The 19,431-nt window shown below is 42.3% G+C and overlaps 1 protein-coding gene across 1 annotated transcript in view; it reads left to right on the forward strand.

Annotated features, from left to right (window-relative positions):
* The window catches only part of GPR158 (G protein-coupled receptor 158), a 329,341-nt gene that overhangs the window by 198,658 nt on the left and 111,252 nt on the right, over window positions 1-19,431 (forward strand). The window contains exon 5 of the mRNA XM_038393446.2: window positions 19,351-19,419. Within this exon, the coding sequence (XP_038249374.1) occupies window positions 19,351-19,419 (69 nt within the window). The remainder of the gene's footprint in view (window positions 1-19,350; window positions 19,420-19,431) is intronic.

Genomic DNA, 19,431 nt, shown 5'->3' on the forward strand with positions numbered 1-19,431 from the left:
ACCTGTAAAGGGTTAACAAGCCCACAAGTAAAAGAAAAGGAGTGGGCACCTGACCAAAAGAGCCAATGGAAGGGCTAGAACTTTTTAAAATTTGGAAAAAAACTTCCCTTTGTCTGTGGTTGTTCTCCGGAGAGCAGAGGTGCAGAGCAGCAATGCTGTAAGCAGCTTTAAGCCAGGTATGATCATAAATCATTAGATCATACCTAGAACTACTTATCTGGAACTCCCAAATGTGTAAGTAGATCAGGAATGTTTAGAAAGATGCCATTAGGATTATTTCTGTTTATTTCTTGTGGCTAATGGACTCCTCTGTGCTAACCCTAGATGCTTTTGTTTGCTTGTAACCTTTAAGCTGAAATCCCAAGAAAGCTATTTTGGTGCTTAATTTTTGGAATTGCTCTTTTAAAATCTAGCAAAAGCCTACGTTCCAGATGTATATTCTTTTTTTTTTGTTTTAATAAAATTTACCTTTTTAAAGAACAGGATTGAATTTTTGGCGTCCCAAGAGGTTTGTGCATGTTGTTTGATTAGCTGGTGGCAACAGCTAATTTCCTTTGTTTTCTTTCTCCGCTCTTCCCCGGAGAGGGGGGGCGGGGGGTGAAAGGGCTTAAGGGTACCCCACAGGGAGGAATTCCCAAGTGCTCTTTCCTGGATCCAAGGGGTTTTTTTGCATTTTGCTGGTGGCTGCATTTACCAAGTCAAGGTCAGAAAAAAGCCTGGAGTGGCAAGTATTAATTATTAAAATCCTTGCGGACCCCCATCTTCCGCATTTGAAGTGTCAGAGTGGGGATTCAGCCTTGACAATGCCAATGGGGTGGGCAGAGTAGGAGGAGCTTGACTCTATTATGCCCCCTTTCTGCCTCTGCACCAACTCCTACATCCCCCCTCCTCTCTCTCACAATGGGGATGGGAATAGGGCAGCCTGTGTAGGAGGCAGCCATGCCAGAACTTTTAATGGACTGGAAAATCTGATTTTCTGGAGACCTAACCCTTATTTAGAACAGGAGTAGTGTATGCATAGGGAGCAGAAGCTCAGATTCAAATTCTCTGAAGAAGAGCATGCCTTTGTGTGGATCAGAGTTACACAATGAAACATACTCATCAGTGTCATCACTGATGCCTTAAGATGTATTAGACACCTTAATGAATCAACAAGTTGATGATTCAAGTGTTAGGGCTGAACATGGAGTCACAGGGAATTTTTCTGCAAACTATATCCTAGAGGGACAGCTCAGTGACCATCAGTTGTGACTTTGACCCATGCTTTCTTGGCTAAGGAAAGAGAATTGAGAGCATGTGGAACCCATGCTAATGTAAATCAGCAACACTTCCTTGAGGAGTAAAATCAATCTTCCACTCTACAGCATGCCATAATTTGTCCATCACTTGAAACACTGACCTGTTCATCGACCACCCGTTATCTAGCCTCTAATTCTGGAGCGGGCTAACTGATAATTTTCCATCTCCACCAAGATACTGCCAATGTTCTGGACACCCTCCCAGTCAACCTGGGACATGGAACAGAGAAATCATTTGTGAAGCTTGCCATGGACAAGGGCCTGGACCTCCCCACAGCAGCTAGTACAGTTGACTGTGTAATAGTTACATCCTGCCTCAAAGATATGATGGATGGGGAAGAATTGGTAGGGAAAGTAGAAGTGGCTGGCAACCTTGGCTGCAGTGACCATGAGATGGTCAAGTTCAGGATCCTGACACAAGGAAAAAAGGAGAGCAGCAAAATACGGACTCTGAACTTCAGAAAAGCAGGCTTTGATGACATTGGGAACTGATGGGCAGGATCCCTTGGGAGGCTAATATGAGTGGGAAAGGAGTCCAAAAGAGCTGGGCAGCACAGTTTGGGGAGGAGGTGAGCAGCCCTCAGTAGTGAAAGAACTATTAGAAAAGCTGGACATGCACAAGTCCATGGGGTTGGATGCAATACATCCGAGGGTGCTGAGAGAGTTGGCTGATGTGATTGCAAAGCCATTGGCCATTATCTTTGAAAACTCCTGGCAATCGGGGGAGGTCCTGGATGATTGAAAAAAGGCAAATATAGTGTCCATCTTTAACAAAGGGAAGAAGGAGAATCTGGGGAACTACAGACTGGTCAGCCTCACTTGAGTCTCCAGAAAAATCATGGAGCAGGTCCTCAAGGAATCCATTTTGAAGCACTTGGAGGAGAGGAAAGTGATCAGGAATTTGTTCCCAGAGGATGTTGTGAAGGCCAAAATTATAAGTGGTTTCAAAAAAGAATTTGATAAATTCATGGAGGATAGCTATCAATGGCTATTAGCCATATGGTCAGGGATGCAACCCCATGCTCTGGGTGTCCCTAAGCTTCTGACTGCCAGAAGCTGAGAGCGGATAACGGAATGGATCACTCAATAATTGCCCTGTTCTGTTCATTCCCTCTGAAGCACCAAGCAGTGGTCACTTTTGGAAGAGAAGATACTAGGCTAGATGGACTATTTGTCTGACCCAGTATGGCCGTTCTTCTGTTCTAATTTCTGACACACCAGTTTTGGTTCACTGATTTCTCTTGTTTATCAGACATGATTTTGATGTAGTCCTTGAATTATGTCACCAGGCTTTTTTATGTGTAGTAATTTAATCATTCTGTCTCCCTTTTGCACCTTTTCCCATCAAGGTGTATTGTTATAGGTTATTGTGACACTTCATGAATTTTCACGCACTTCCATAGTTGAGCTCACAATTAGGGTAAATTTAGGATCAAAATATAGGGTCAAATGTAAGGTTTCAGTTTTTGTCTACAAACCCTCACTGGGCTCAAGTTATTTGAGTGGACAAGGCCCAGTTTCACTGAAAGCAACCTTTGCTCAGTTGAAATGTGGTACAGCTATATCCTGCATAAACTGTGAGTTTTCTATAGAGCCACATATCATGGGTATGTCTAGACTTCCAGGTGGAGGTGTCGTTCTCAGCTTGAGGAGATGTACTTGCTCTAGAGCTGATCAAGCCAGCTTGCTAAAAATAGAATGCAGCTGTGGCAGTGTGAGCCGAGGGAGGGGCCAGGTGCCCCAAATATGTGCCCATCCAAGACTCTAGGCATATACTTGGGTAGCTAGCCCCTCCCACCACTCATGCTGCCATGCCTATACTCTATTCTTAGTGCATTAACTTAACCAGAGTTAGCTCAGGTATGTCTCCTTGAGCTGGGAATCAACCCTCCCCAGCTTGATGTGTAGACATATCCTATGAGCCATATAGTCTCCTCGACTGTAAGGTCAGAAGGCATCATCATGATCATCTAGCCTGACCTCCTGCACATTGCAGGCCACAGAACTTCACCCTCGTGAAATAGACCCCTAACCTCTGGCTGACTTACTGAAGTCCTCAAATCATGGTTTAAAGACTTCAAGTTACAGAGAATTCATCATTTACACTGGTTTAAACCTGCAAGTGACCCATGCTGCAGACGAAGGTGAAACCCCAGGATCTTTGCCAATCTGATCTCAACCAGTTTCCCATCCCAGGCGTCAGTTCATGGTTCAGTCTTATATTGATTAATTTTATGAGTAAGAGTTCAAACACTAGTACTGGGGGCACTCTCTACTCACATTGGAGACCAAGTTACTCTATGGAACAACAACAAACATTTGATAAATGGTTTTCTGGCGTTGGGTGGTATTTTGTGACAAAAGGCTAATTGTGAGGAGGTGAGAGAATGGTTGTACACCTGTGCTAAAGAATTTGTACATGGAGATACCAGAAATTGATTCATAAGAGGGGTGAAGTAATGAACCAGGTTTATTATGCATTTTCTTACTAGTTTGTGTTGTTTCTGTGCATATTAATGTATATGTCAGTATTTTAAAATATCTTTAATAAAATAATTTAAAAGAATGTGCTCATGGAAATCACAGTTTACTTTTCAACTGGTTTCAGTTTACAGCTAGGTTTGAGAATAGAGCGACAGGTCTATTTGTGTACTGATTTTGGGGACTATTCATTCTTGAGTAGAAACAAACAGAAGAGGAGAGATTCTAATAGAGTCTGCTGTAACTTCCACTAGGGTAAACACATTTATAGATTGGTAAAAGTAGATCTCAGCAATCAGAGGGGAAAGGTGGCAAAGTGATCAAGGTGGTGATAGGCACATGACATCTCAGTTTATCTACATATATACTTTAAAGGGAACTTGTGACAGATATAGCAATTTTCTGCAATATCTTTGGGGGAATCATACCTTATTACGTTTATGTATCACTGTGGGCCAGGGATTGTATGTAATTTCATAGGAGAGCAGGACCACAGCCCACTAAGAACAAACAGGGGTGATTAGGCAAATTCACTCAGGTTGTAACACCTCCCAAGAGGTACTACTGCCTAGACATATTTCCATATACTAGTACAAACTAGCTTCTCTAGAAACCAGCCGACAAAGAAAGGACTTGTGGATAAATAGCCTGAGTTAGTTTAAACTCAGTATTTTCTTTCTGATCCAGCAAACAGACAGGATCTTCTGTCTAAGGAAAGCCCAATCCTTCGTGGGAAGGGTTGGGAGAATTTGACCTATTCCTGGGTGTGCTTGTTCTGAGCAAAGAGATGCTATGAACTTGTAACCACAGAAAATCCCCTGTGGGGTTTGAAGGACTGGTCATTTACCAGACCCTTTGTTGGAGTTGGGGTGAGCTCTGGTAAACTTATTAGCATGCATATAGGTTATTTTCTTGCTTTTAATGTTTTTTTTGGTAATGCTTTCACCTTAAGAATAAATGTGCTTACTTAGAAAGAACTGTGTGGTAACATAACGGGCAATTACACTAGTTCCTAGCCTCAGAGGAGAAGACAAAGCAGGCCTGCTTAAACAGAGAATTCACAATGTAGTCAAAGAACTGAGCAGCATGAAAATACCCTAGTCAGGAGGGAAAGAGTTGCGGGTCCCCAACCAAGAGAGGTGACTGCTGGGCAGCCAGAAGCTTAAGAATGAGTGCCCTTGCCGGGCCATGGAGGGAGAATACAGGTGCAATTAGTTCTGTCACTATTCAGGGCATCTCCAAATACCCCTCTAATCAAGATTACTTTTAGTTTCTTTTTTAAATTAACTATTTCCCTAGCCTCAGTCTGTTTCCCGGCCCCCAATAACTACACCCATCTGCTGATTAACATTTTTTAAAAAGTTAACTGCATAAGAGTTATTTCACTCTCACTTTTTATTTGTTGCACTGCATCTAGTTCCGTTGTATAACTTGTGTCTGGTCCACTTGGTGGCTTCCTGTGCAGGAATTGACAGTAATTAGATTGCATTTTCTCTCTTGGTTGACAAGTGGCAATGGCTTTGATGGAATTCTCCCAAGTGAACAATGTTCCACATTACATAGTTTGACTGAGGTGGCAGTCCCTTCTCAAGAATCTTCCAGGGAAGAGTGTAGGAGGGGTATTCAGAGTTCATATCTCTTAAGACCATAAGGGACCATTAGGTCATCTAGACTGACCTCCTGTGTAACACAGCCCATAGAATTTAATCCAGTTACTCCTGGATTGAGCCCAGTACTGCTGGATTGAAGCTGTAAACCAGGAGTCCTCTGGTCACTCCCATTCATTCTTCATCTTAATGAACATTTTACTCAGAATTATTACGTTTTAAACAAGAAGTAAATTAATTTCAAACAACCCAAAAAAACCCTAATGAGAGAGGGGAAAATGTAAATGTTAACCAGAAGTCAAATCTGTTGTGGTGGCAGCAGCATATAACTGGTGAGGGAGAAAAAGAAAAGAAGACAGGACACTTTCACTGGCACAAACAAGCAAACAGAGAAATAAAACTCTGAAAGCAAGTGAGCACACAAAGCAGCAAATGAAGAAATAGTACACAAGACCAATAATATCTCACTGGAGAAATAAATAAGCAAAAGCCTAAACAAATGCCAACAGCGAAAGCAGATGTAACAAAACAAGCAGCTGATCGGGGAGGGTGGGGGGAGCTCAACTAACATTGCATGCAAGTGGAAGAAAATTCCACTGGGCTTTATCCTAAAACACCTGATTACTGTGCTAGATAGAGATGACTTGATTAATTATACAAGCAATGGAGCTGTCAGGGATTGTTTGTGGTGGGGTTTGGATTTTTTTTCTTTTAAGAGGTGAGACCAGACAAGCATGATCGTACTCAGGGTGGTTACCCTGTCTCGCTGTTTGTGCTGCTGCAACTGTACTTCTGTTTTTAGTATGCTAGCTTGATTGAAGCTAGGGTGAGTATCATGTTCTGGGGTTACATTATCAGACTGCTAAGAGGTTACATCACCACTTGCCCTGTAACCCCGAGTGCCTTAAATGCTCTCATGTGGCTGACAGCCTGGACATTGACAGCCAGCAAACAAGCATGCGCTGAGTGTCTGTGTGCTAAGCAGCTCTGATTCCAGCAGCCTGCTTGTTACACCCCAGCCACAGTTTGGTATCCACCAACTTTGGTTACATCTGGCAAGATGACCCCATCACTTTCCAGTCCTGAATTTTCCCCCAAACCATGCACTCTTCAATGTCCAGCCCTTTCCTGGACCATTCAGAGAAATAATAAGGTTTGTTTGTTATGCCTCTAAAAAGACAAAATGAACAGCTTATCATTTTAACTGGACATAACAATCAATTCAATTCAAACACAGCACAGGTTTGGTTTAGATTTAAAGTAAAAATGAGTTTATTAACAAATGGAGATAGGATTTTGAGTTCAGGCATAAAGAATGGAGTTAGAAATGTCTACAAGCAAATAAAAGTGAAAAACACTTTCTAGAGATTAAGACTTAACAAAACTATAGTGTTGGTTCAAGGTAGGATTCTTACCACACTTCCTTCTAGCACAGGAGTGGGCAAACTTTTTGGCCCGAGGGCCACATCTGGGAATAGAAATTGTATAGCGAACCATAAATGCTCACAACATTGGGGGAAGGGGATCAGTGCTGGGTCAGGGGGTTGGGGTGTGGGAAGGGATGAGGGGTTTGGGGTGCAAGAGGATGCTGCAAACTGGGATTGAGGGGTTCAGAGGGCGGGAAGGGGATCAGGGCTGGGGCATGGGGTTAGGGCATGGGGAGAAGCTCAGGGATGCAGGCTGTAGGCAGCACTTACCTCAAGCGGCTCCTGGAAGCAACAGCATGGCACTGCTCCAGATCCTATGCATAGGGGTAACTAGGGGGCTCCACTCTACATGCTGCCCCCACCCCAAGCACCGCCCCCACAGCTCTCATTGGCTGCAGTTCCCAGCCAATGGGAGCTGCAGGGGCGGCGCTTGAGGAGGGGGCAGCGTGCAGAGTGCAATGTCCTGGCTGCCTCTGCATGTAGGAGCCGGAACAGGGCCATGCCGCAGCTTCCAGGAGCCACATGGAGCAGCTCTCAGACTGGAGCAGGGCAAGCACCAGATCCCGATCCCCAGCGGGAGCTCGAGGACCGGATTAAAATGGCTGGTGGGCCGGATCCGACCCCCGGGCCGTAGTTTGCCCAACCTTGTTCTAGCAAGATGGTTCACTACTCCCTGGGTCAGGATCTCCCACAAAATTCTCCGCTCCTTTTGTTTTCTTTGGTGAAAGATAACTTGGAGTTCTTTGCCTCTCTCTTTTATAGCCCAGTAAACCTTTGAAATGCATTCTTCAGAAGGTTCCTCCCCCCACCCCCAAAGTAAATTCAAGCTGTGAGGAATGTGACATGGGGTCTCTGGGTGAAGGAAGTTCCCTGCTGGTTTCTTCCCCTGCTGGTTTTTGCTAAAATGCACATTGATCTGTTCCTGCAGTCTCCTACCCCTGCCATGATGCTATGCTGAGTGGTTGTTTCCTCCCCTTGTTGGTTTGACGGTCCTGTTTACCTTTTATGTAAATACATTAAGGGACAATGGGAGCGTATCTTGAAAGCACCTTCAAGGTGGCAGAACCACATTCCTTTGTCTAGGGTGGGGTAACTTCAGTTCTGCCTGTCAGACACACGTTAAGAACATAATTTCCAATAAGTTTGTAATTTTGCATTTGTCTTCCATACGTACACCACACAATATTAATGATCAGTGTGTTATTATTTCCAACACACCTCTGACCAACATATTAACCCACAGAGACCTTCCTGCCAACACTACAAAAAGAAGGATTCTAGGTGGACTCCTCCTGAAGGTCGAAACAGCAGCCTGGATTTCTACATAGACTGCTTCCGCCGACGTGCACGAGCTGAAATTGTGGAAAAGCAGCATCGCTTACCCCATAACCTCAGCCATGCAGAACACAGTGCCATCCACAGCCTCAGAAACAACTCTGACATCATAATCAAAAAGGCTGACAAAGGAGGTGCTGTCGTCATCATGAATAGGTCAGAGTATGAACAAGAGGCTACTAGGCAGCTCTCCAACACCACTTTCTACAAGCCATTACCCTCTGATCCCACTGAGAGTTACCAAAAGAAACTACAGCATTTGCTCAAGAAACTCCCTGAAAAAGCACAAGAACAAATCCGCACAGACACACCCCTGGAGCCAGGACCTGGGGTATTCTATCTGCTACCCAAGATCCATAAACCTGGAAATCCTGGACGCCCCATCATCTCAGGCATTGGCACCCTGACAGCAGGATTGTCTGGCTATGTAGACTCCCTCCTCAGGCCCTTCGTTACCAGCACTCCCAGCTATCTTCGAGACACCACCGATTTCCTGAGGAAACTACAGTCCATTGGTGATCTTCCTAAAAACACCATTCTAGCCACTATGGATGTAGAAGCCCTCTACACCAACATTCCACACAAAGATGGACTACAAGCCGTCAGGAACAGTATCCCCGATACTGTCACGGCTAACCTGGTGGCAGAACTTTGTGACTTTGTCCTGACCCATAACTATTTCACATTTGGTGACAATGTATACCTTCAAATCAGCGGCACTGCGATGGGTACCCGCATGGCCCCACAGTATGCCAACATTTTTATGGCTGACTTAGAACAACGCTTCCTCAGCTCTCGTTCCCTAATGCCCCTACTCTACTTGTGCTACATTGATGACATCTTCATCATCTGGACCCATGGAAAAGAAGCTCTTGAGGAATTCCACCATGATTTCAACAATTTCCATCCCACCATCAACCTCAGCCTGGACCAGTCCACACAAGAGATCCACTTCCTGGACACTACGGTGCTAATAAGCGATGGTCACATAAACACCACCCTATATCGGAAACCTACTGACCGCTATTCCTACCTACATGCCTCTAGCTTTCATCCAGATCATACCACTCGATCCATTGTCTACAGCCAAGCGCTACGATATAACCGCATTTGCTCCAACCCCTCAGACAGAGACAAACACCTACAAGATCTCTATCATGCATTCCTACAACTACAGTACCCACCTGCTGAAGTGAAGAAACAGATTGACAGAGCCAGAAGAGTACCCAGAAGTCACCTACTACAGGACAGGCCCAACAAAGAAAACAACAGAACGCCACTAGCCATCACCTTCAGCCCCCAACTAAAACCCCTCCAACGCATCATCAAGGATCTACAACCTATCCTGAAGGACGAGCCATCGCTCTCTCAGATCTTGGGAGACAGACCAGTCCTTGCTTACAGACAGCCCCCCAATCTGAAGCAAATACTCACCAGCAACCACACACCACACAACAGAACCACTAACCCAGGAACCTATCCTTGCAACAAAGCCCGTTGCCAACTCTGTCCACATATCTATTCAGGGGATACCATCATAGGGCCTAATCACATCAGCCACACTATCAGAGGCTCGTTCACCTGCGCATCTACCAATGTGATATATGCCATCATGTGCCAGCAATGCCCCTCTGCCATGTACATTGGCCAAACTGGACAGTCTCTACGTAAAAGAATGAATGGACACAAATCAGACGTCAAGAATTATAACATTCAAAAACCAGTTGGAGAACACTTCAATCTCTCTGGTCACTCGATCACAGACCTAAGAGTGGCTATACTTCAACAAAAAAGCTTCAAAAACAGACTCCAAGGAGAGACTGCTGAATTGGAATTAATTTGCAAACTGGATACAATTAACTTAGGCTTGAATAGAGACTGGGAATGGATGAGTCATTACACAAAGTAAAACTATTTCCCCATGGTATTTCTCCCTCCCACCCCACCCCCCACTGTTCCTCTGATATTCTTGTTAACTGCTGGAATTAGCCTACCTGCTTGTCACCATGAAAGGTTTTCCTCCTTCCCCCCCCGCTGTTGGTGATGGCTTATCTTAAGTGATCACTCTCCTTACAGTGTGTATGATAAACCCATTGTTTCATGTTCTCTGTGTGTGTGTATATAAATCTCTCCTCTGTTTTTTCCACCAAATGCATCCGATGAAGTGAGCTGTAGCTCACGAAAGCTTATGCTCTAATAAATTTGTTAGTCTCTAAGGTGCCACAAGTACTCCTTTTCTTTTTGCGAATACAGACTAACACGGCTGCTACTCTGAAACTAGCTTTCTACTGATATCTGACATGACACCTTTTAGATACAGGTTATGACAATAGTGAGGTGGGGTACACTGGAGCTTTTCAGGCCAGCTGAAACTCACTACTAGATACCAGTGAGCCCTGTCCCTGTTTGCATTGGGATGTTGTTAGGGTTACAAGGGATATATCTATTTCTGCTGGAAATTATACATTCCAGCTGCAGTGTAAATCTACCCATGGCACGCTGGTAAGACTCCTTGCAAATTGTGGCCAGTGTGTAGATAACTCTCCTGTCTTTATTGGATACACCAAATATTGATAGCGTGGTACAGCCCCATTAATAGTGTTCACACTGGCTCTATGATAGAGGGTGCCATCCAGAGAAAGAGAAGTAGTTTTTGAGACAATGAGGGGAAAGACTGAAAAGTTCTTCACAGAAGAGTTGTTCACAGGGACGCTGTTAGAGGATTGGTTGTGTGAGCTCTTCTATAGCTGGAGGCCTCACAAGATAGGACTCTGAGTCCCTTTATCATCTCACAGTGCTGCTCTAAGTGATGTCCATCTCAGCCTGTTGGTCAGCTACCTTGTCATACACTAATGTATAGCATAGCAGTGAAAGGATGGTTCAGTGCTTAGAGTGCTTTCCTGTGCTGTGGGAGACCTGGGTTCAAATGCTATACCCAAAAGAGCTAACACAATCCGGGCATGCGTAAACAGGAATCTCTAGTAGGAACAGAAAGATTATTTTACCTCTGTATTGGTGTGGTTGCTGATGAAATACTGTATTCCAGTTCTGGTACGCACAATTCAAGAAGGATATTGATGTATTAGAGGGGGCTCAGAGAAGAGCTATGAGGATGATTAAAGAATGAGAAAACATGCCTTATAGACTCAAACAGCTCAATCTATTTCAGTAACAAAGAGAAGGTGGTGACTTGATTACAGTCTGTAAGTGCTTACATGGAGAACAAATATTTAATAATGGGCTCATCAGTCTAACAGAGACAGATATAACAAGATTCAATGACTGGAAGTTAAAGCTAGACAAATTCAGACTGGAAATAAGGCATACATTTTTAACAGTGAGAGTAATTAACCACTGGAGCAATTTATCAATGATCGTGGTGGATTCATCATCACTGACACTTTTAAAATCAGGATTGGATGTTTTTCTAAAAGATCTGCTCTAGGAATTATTCTGGGGGAGTTCTATGGCCTGTGCTATTCAGGAGGTCAGACTAGCTGATCACAGCGGTCTCTTCTGGCCTTAGAATCTATAAATCCCTCCTCTACCACAGACCTCCAATGTGATCTTGGGAAAGTCACTTAGCCTCTCTGTGCCTCAGGTCCCCATCTGTAAAAAGGGATAATAGCACTGCCCTACCTCACAGGGGTGTTGGGAGGATAAATACATTAAAGATTGTGACGTGCTCAGACACTACAGTAAGGGGGACGGTATGAATACCTTAGGTAGATGGCTGATACGTTTTATTGGTATATATTGCTTTAGATCCAGGCACTTAGTATATTTACTCACACCTAATGGTATGTGAGGTAGTCAGTACTATTGTACAAGCCACTCAGTGTCCATTTACTTTGTGTTGTAAGACTGCATTGCTCTACTTAATGGGGAAAATCTGACTTTCCTTTGTCTGCTGTACTGACAAAGAGCATATGTCTTAATCAAACCCAGGGTATGTTTCCTTTATTGAGACTTTCTAGAAACATGAACCAACTTGTAAAAGTTGTTTATATTTTATGATGATCAGGGCACAACCTGATTTTATGATGATCAGGGCACAACCCTGTGCTCTGGGTGTTCCTAATCCTCTGAAAGAAAAGGAGGACTTGTGGCACCTTAGAGACTAACAAATGTATTTGAGTATAAGCTTTCATGAGCTACACGAAAGCTTATGCTCAAATACATTTGTTAGTCTCTAAGGTGCCACAAGTAATCCTTTTCTATTATCTAAAGAAGTTTATCTCATCCAAAGTCTTTTCTACAGTGTTTCACCCAAGATTGGTTGAGGTCCAGTTTTCATGTAAATGCACTGCCTGTTTACTTCCTAGGTGCAGGATAAGGTGGTGTTGTCTTTGCCTTCTTTTTCTATCCCCAAAGTTCATTGTCTGTACTCAGAGACAGGATATCCCTCTTCCGCCCCCCCCCCGCCCCCCATTGGTTTGTTTTTCCTGTATGCTCTTCCCGGTTGACTTCACATCTCTTTGATAACTTTGTATGTTAATGGGCATCCATTTTGTTAGCTTACAATGCCCAATTAACATCTCAACTGAGAGACTGGTGAATAAACCATTTTTTGTTTGACAGAAAACCTGTTTCTCCACCTCTGCTTGTGATATAAAATTTAAGAATATAGTTTCAGTACATAGACATAACTCCTTACGTAGTATGTGTACATACATTTCACAATGGTAGCAATGACCAGTGTGACCTGGGTTTTCATGTAAGGCCTCACATGACATTCTTTGAACCAGAATGTACATACCACAATCAGGATATTCTATAACCCTCTTGCCAGTTAGAATTAAGGAGTTCACATTCTCAGAGAGCTATCCACAAGTATAAAATTAAACATTTGTGTATGTCTTAACAGGATAAGGACCTAATGTTGTATGATCCCGAATTCACAACCCTCACTAGTTTTGATTAACCTAAATAACTTTGCTTTGCCAACAAGCTTTACAATTTTAATTCCTTGTTCATTCACCCCAAAGTCCAAAGACTTTTGAAAGTCCAAGTAAGTAAAATGGATCAATTGTTTATTATCTACTGTTCGTTAAAACATTTTCAAATAATTCTGTTGTCAGAGAGGCACAAAAGTTGGGCTAAATTTGTTTGTTGCATCCATTTAAATGCTTTATAATTCTGTATAAAGTATGGAGGGTCATGCTGTGACAGTCATTCCAGAGGAAAATATAGAAGTATTTGAACATTTAGTATAAAATTCCTTAATCAAAGAAGTTGCTTGGCTTGTCAGCCTGTGGGAAACCAACAGTGCCCAAAGAAGCTGCATTGTTTCAATACAGATATTTAATGATTCCCGAGAGTGGAAGAAATACAGATTTCTTCCTAATACAAGAAGGCATAAAGTATTCCCTCCAGAAATCAGGAAGATAGAACAAGACTGTTTTATTCACTCAGGATGCAAAAGTCTCCATGTTCTTTTTTCCCCCTCGCCCCTTACATACTATTGGAATACTGTGTGGATTTATCTTATATTAAGGGAGTGCACTGGGGGAACCTAAAATCTTCAGACTGGATGACATGGAAATTAAAATTTCAATAGGTATTAATGCATCTTCCCTGAGGCTGTATGCAAAAGCAGCTAAAATGATAAATACATAAAATATGAATTAAAATATCCTAGCACACAGGAAAGCGATTATATTAAAAGCACTTCCAAAAAGAGAATGCGTTTGGACATGTAAATGGGGAGGAGGAGACAGATGGATGCAGAAGTCCCTGGTTATCAATATCCATGCCTTAGGGAGCACCATATAAAGGATTCATCACCTTCTGATTAGAGGCACAAATGTGAACCCCTAAAAGGCATGAAATATCAGAGCACAGAAATCTGTTAAGAGAATTCAGTTTTATTCAGTCCCTCCCTAGTGAGATCTCTAAGATTCAGCAGATTCATCTCAGAATATACCATTTTATAGGCAACTTGTGTAGAAAATCATAGGGCTGCTGGAATATGACCACAGGTGACCATTTAGTGCACAAATGTTTTTTACACCTTTACACTGCATGCAAATGGTTGGTGAAACATTGCTAGAAGCCCTACTGAGGTCCCACCTACAATACCATTTTTAACCACATTGTAACTTGTGTTGGCTAACATCACTGAAATTTATAGTACAGGTCAGACAAAAACATGTGTTCCAAAAGGGTTAAACACAACTAGGAATGAACATTTGTATCCTGCCTGCACTAGGATTTCCAATGGTATTACTTGTTCAAACATGTTTTAAAATATTAGTGTAGACAAGATCCAAGAGGCAATTACAGTAGTGATGGTTCATGGCCAGAAGATTATGTATTGTGTCTGTAAGTTCACCACAGGAGAAATAAGAGTGCAGTCTGCACAGATTGCACAGTTGAATGAAAACACTTTTTGTACTATATCCAACATGTAGCTTTCCAGGGAAAAGATATTGCTGAAAATAATGCCAAGGTTCTTAACTTTACTATTTCTGAACATTCCTCTGCAGTAAATGAAAATTCTTTCCTTTGTGGGTAGAAATCTTGCCCATAATAAATATATATATATATATATATATACACATTGAACAACACTGTAGATATCTTAGATCCTTTAGACACATGGCACTTCAGTTGCTTGGTGGTGAAATACAAACACAAGATAACTACAGACTGTTTTCTTTTCAATATTATAGGTATAGAATCATAGAAATGTAGGGTTGGAAGGGAACTTGAGAGGTCATCTGTTCATCCTCCCATGCTGAGGCAGGACCAAGTATATCTAAACCATGCCTGACAGGTGTTTGTCAAAAACCTCCAGTAATGGGGATTCCACAGCCTCCCTTGGTAACCAGTTCCATGCACAGCTATCCTTATAGCTAGAATATTTTTTCTTAATGTGTAACCTAAATTTCCCTTGCTGCATATTAAGACAATTACTTCTTTTCCTGCCTCCAGTGGACATGGAGAACAATTGATCAACAATTATCTTTATAACAGCCATTAACATATTTGAAGACTGTCCTTAGATCCCCACTTAGTCTTCTTTTCTCAAGACTAAATGTGCCCTGTGTTTTTAACCTTTTCTTATACATCTGGATTTCTAAAATTTTAGCATTTTTGTTGCTCTTCTCTGGACCATCTCCATTTTTCTGCATCTTTCTCCAAGTCTGATGTCCAAAACTAGACACAGTACTCCAGCTGAGGGCCTCACCAGTGCAGAATAAAGCAAAATTACCTTTCATGTCTTCCATATGACATTCTTGCTAATACCCCCCACATTGATATTAACCCCTTTTTCACAACTGCATCACATTATTGGCTCAAGTTCAATTTGTAATCCACAGTTACCCCCAGATCCTTTTCAGCAGAACTATTGCCTAGTCATTTTGTAGTTGTGCATTTAATTTTTCCTTCCTAAATGTAATAATTTGCACATGTCTTTATTGAATTTTATCATATTTATTTCAGGCCAGTTCTTCAATTTCTGAAGATCATTTTGAATTCCAACCCTGTACTTCAAAGTGCTAGCAACCCCTCCCAGCTTGGTTTCAGCTGCAAATTTTATGCATACTCTCCACTCCATTATCCAAGTCATAAATCAAAATATTGAATAGTACTGGACCCAGGACATATCCTTGCAGGACCCCACTAGATATGTCGCTGGCAGCTAACCATTGATAACTACTCTTTTGGGTATGGTTTTTCAACCAATTTTGCACCAACCTTATAGTAATTTCATCTAGACTACATTCCCCTAGTTTGCTTATGAGAATATCACGTGGGACAGTGTCAAAAGCCTTATTAAAATCAAGATATATCATGTCTACCATTTCCTGCCCCCCATCAGCTAAGCCAGTAACCCTGTCAAAGAACGATATTAGACTGTTGTGGCACAATTTGTTCTTGAGAAATTCATGTTGGCTATTATTTATTACTCTGTTGTTCTCTAGGTGCCTACAAATTAATTGTTTAATAATTTATTACAGGATCTTTCCATGTATCAAAGTTAGGCTGATTGGTGTATAATCCCCTGGTCTCTTTGTTTCCCTTTTAAAAGATAGGTACTATGTTTGCCTTTCTTCAGTCTTCTGGCACCTTACCTGCCCTCCTGGAGTTCTCAAAGATAATCACTAGTGGTTCTGAGATTGCTTAAGCTAGATCCTTAAGTACCTGAGGGTGAATTTCACCCAGCCCTGCCAACTTGAACACATCTTGAACATATTTAAATATTCTTTAACCTGTTATTTCACTATTCTAGCTTATGTTCCTTCCCCCTCCACAATATTAATTGTGTTAAGCATCTGGTCACAATTAACTTTTTAGTGAAGATTGAAGCAAGTTGTTACTTGAATCACATGAAGGTGGCCCAGACACACTAGTAAAGTCCTTATGGGTATATCTACACAGCCCGTGGAAGCAAGCCTCCTGGCCCAGGTCAACTGACTTGGGTTAGTTGGGCTCTCCCTAGAGCTCTAACAAAAACTGTGTAGGCAGCATTTTGAAGTTGAAGCTTGGGCTGGAGCTTGGGCTCTGAAGCCCACCCCCCTCCCTGGGCTTCAAAGCCCAAGCTCCAGCCTGAACCACAAATTCAAATCGCTGTCTGCACAGCTATTATCATGCTAGTGCTAGCCCCTCTAACCCAAGTCTGTTGACCTGAGGTGGGAGGTTTGCTTCGCAGGCTGTGTAGGCATAACTTATGTGGCTGAAGCATCAACTGTGCTCATTCATATTAAAAGCTGCTGAAGTCTTGCATTACCGAATGGCTCCCTGACTTCAATTGAAAGCCAGTAAGAGATCATTCATAACCCCTAACTAATGCAGTCTCAACCTTCAAAAAAGGCCTTAATCTTGTGTCATTGGTATGGAGAGGCACCCAGAGCTGCAGTACTATTATATTCTTGAAAAAAGAAAAGGAGTACTTGTGGCACCTTAGAGACTAACAAATTTATTTGAGCATAAGCATTCGGATGCATTTGTTGAAGTGAGCTGTAGCTCACGAAAGCTTGTGCTCAAATAAATTTGTTAGTCTCTAAGGTGCCACAAGTACTCCTTTTCTTTTTGCTAATGCAGACTAACACGGCTGCTACTCTGAAACCTGTTATATTCTTGGTTATCTTTCTTAAAAACAGGAGGTTTGAAATGGATAATAGTTGGAAAACACTGCAGCACCCAGAGAAGCATTCTTGAAGTGGACCTCCATATTCTTATGGATGCTAAATGAGGCATTGCTAGCGCCTGTCAGTAATGGCACCATGGGACAGCCACTGGCTTTGAGCAGCCACAGCTGCAAAAAACAATTTTTGTTGGAAATGATGTTAAACTCAGCTCCAACTGAGTTAGGAGCCACTGGATTTCATAATACAAAGGCATAGTAAGAACTGCCCAGTCTTTCAATCTATCCCATGAAGTACATCAGACACTTGTCACAGTGATCAGCTGACGTAACTATTATTGATAGAAGGGAATCTCAGTTAGTCAGTGTCAAGGGGATTTTTGAGTCCAAGGCTGGCAGTTTTGCCTAGCGACAGTACTCTGGATGGTGAGAGTCAGAGGCTGCCTTGTCTAGCGGCAGGGTTCAGCAGCTGTATTCAATGACTGTGTCGCCCAGTAACGAGAGTCAGTGGCTGGGGGTAGGGAACTCCAAATCTTCCCTGCTCCACTGGGTTCCAACCCAGGGCTGTTCAAAATAATGGTCCAGATACATGGCCTAGGGACAGGTGCCCTTATGCCTGTTCCTTCGATCACTTCCTACTCCTACTTCTGTTTGTTCCTCTGCACCACGGGTCTATCTTGGGGTCCCCCTGGGAGTCCCCTTGAGTCACTCCCTGGACCATCTTCCCCTCTCTGTAGTGACTGGTTATCCTTGGCCTCCATGGTTGAAAGGCCTGCAGCAGCTTGACTGTGAGCCCCAGTGGCTTCTCTGCAGGAGGTTGCAGCACCCAACTGCTCTCCTGCTCAGTCAGCGCAGATTGAGCTGAGCTGCTCCCTTTTGAGCTCTCCCTGCACTGGGAGCATACTCAGCAGTGGGTGAGGGTGTGTGTCTTTCTGTGTCCAGAGCAATTCCTTAACCCTTGGGGGGTTGGTATGTCCCGTCACAGTCAGATTGTGAACTCCCTGAATGAGGTCACCTGGAGAGTTCCTTGCAGAGTCTTTGGCCAAGGGAAAAAAGGATCCCTTGGCCCCAGTTCTTCTGTAAAACATTTTCAAAAAGTCTTTAAAAATTACTGTCATATTTACAACAGATATGGTGGTCCCCAACCAAAGCCACAGGAGAGATTTGCATGGCATGTTGATTCTAAGCTATAAAAGAATTTTCTTAATAGGAAGCAAGGGGATTTTTCAAAGGGCCCTTCTGCCATCCTGCCTCTCTGCGGAGAGACAGCCTACTGTAAAATTGCCTTTTTTGAAAGGAAAACAATGAGTTTTACAGAGTGATTTATGACTACATGTTGGATGAAATAGGTAGTTAAGGAAATGGGAAATGCAGTGTCTACATTTTATCTTATTATATAAGCTGTAGATGTACTGTATATAAATCATTTAACTTATTGGAACAAGATTTATAGTGGGAGGAGAAGATTGATCAATTTTTATTTTTTTTACTTACAACAATAAGCAAATGATAATGGGAACATAATGATTAGACCTCAAAGTGCCATAGATAGGATTAAGGGGTACGGTACTTGGCTAGATTTAGATTCCTTAAAAGTGAATGACTGAATCAGCATTCTCATACAAAAGTTGGGGAAAGTAAAGTTATATGCTTTCATTCTAAAAAGCCACTTTTGGTATATAATAAAATTTTAGAATATTCATACATATTACAGAAGCCAGGTTATTGGCATTAAATATGCATGTGAAAAGGTTTGAAGGACTATTTGAAATCCAAACAGAACAGACCAAATTCTGCCCTTAAATTCATCATTGCAACTCCCATAATCTGAATCAATGCATGTACATTTAAAGGCAAAATTGGGCATTAGTAAATGCTATCTAAACAGTTTTGTGTTAAACAACATTCAAAACTGAAGAGGGAATGATATTTTATGGTTGAAATCCATTAAAATTTAACTACTGTATCAGGATTAATAATATTTATAGGTAATTATCGTGCCAGGTCCTGTACAGACAAGTATGAAGGTTTCTGTCATAAATAGCTCAGAACCTAAATAGAAAATGAATAATATTTTCTAATGTCATGCATCCTTTTCTGTTTTCTAGAGCATCAGGGCTTCAGGTCTGGTTCTTTTGGAAATCATCCTTTTTGGATCACTCCTCCTGTACTTCCCGGTGAGTTATGTT

This window comes from Dermochelys coriacea, chromosome 2, assembly GCF_009764565.3.
Source record: "Dermochelys coriacea isolate rDerCor1 chromosome 2, rDerCor1.pri.v4, whole genome shotgun sequence".
Lineage (NCBI taxonomy): Eukaryota > Metazoa > Chordata > Testudines > Dermochelyidae > Dermochelys > Dermochelys coriacea.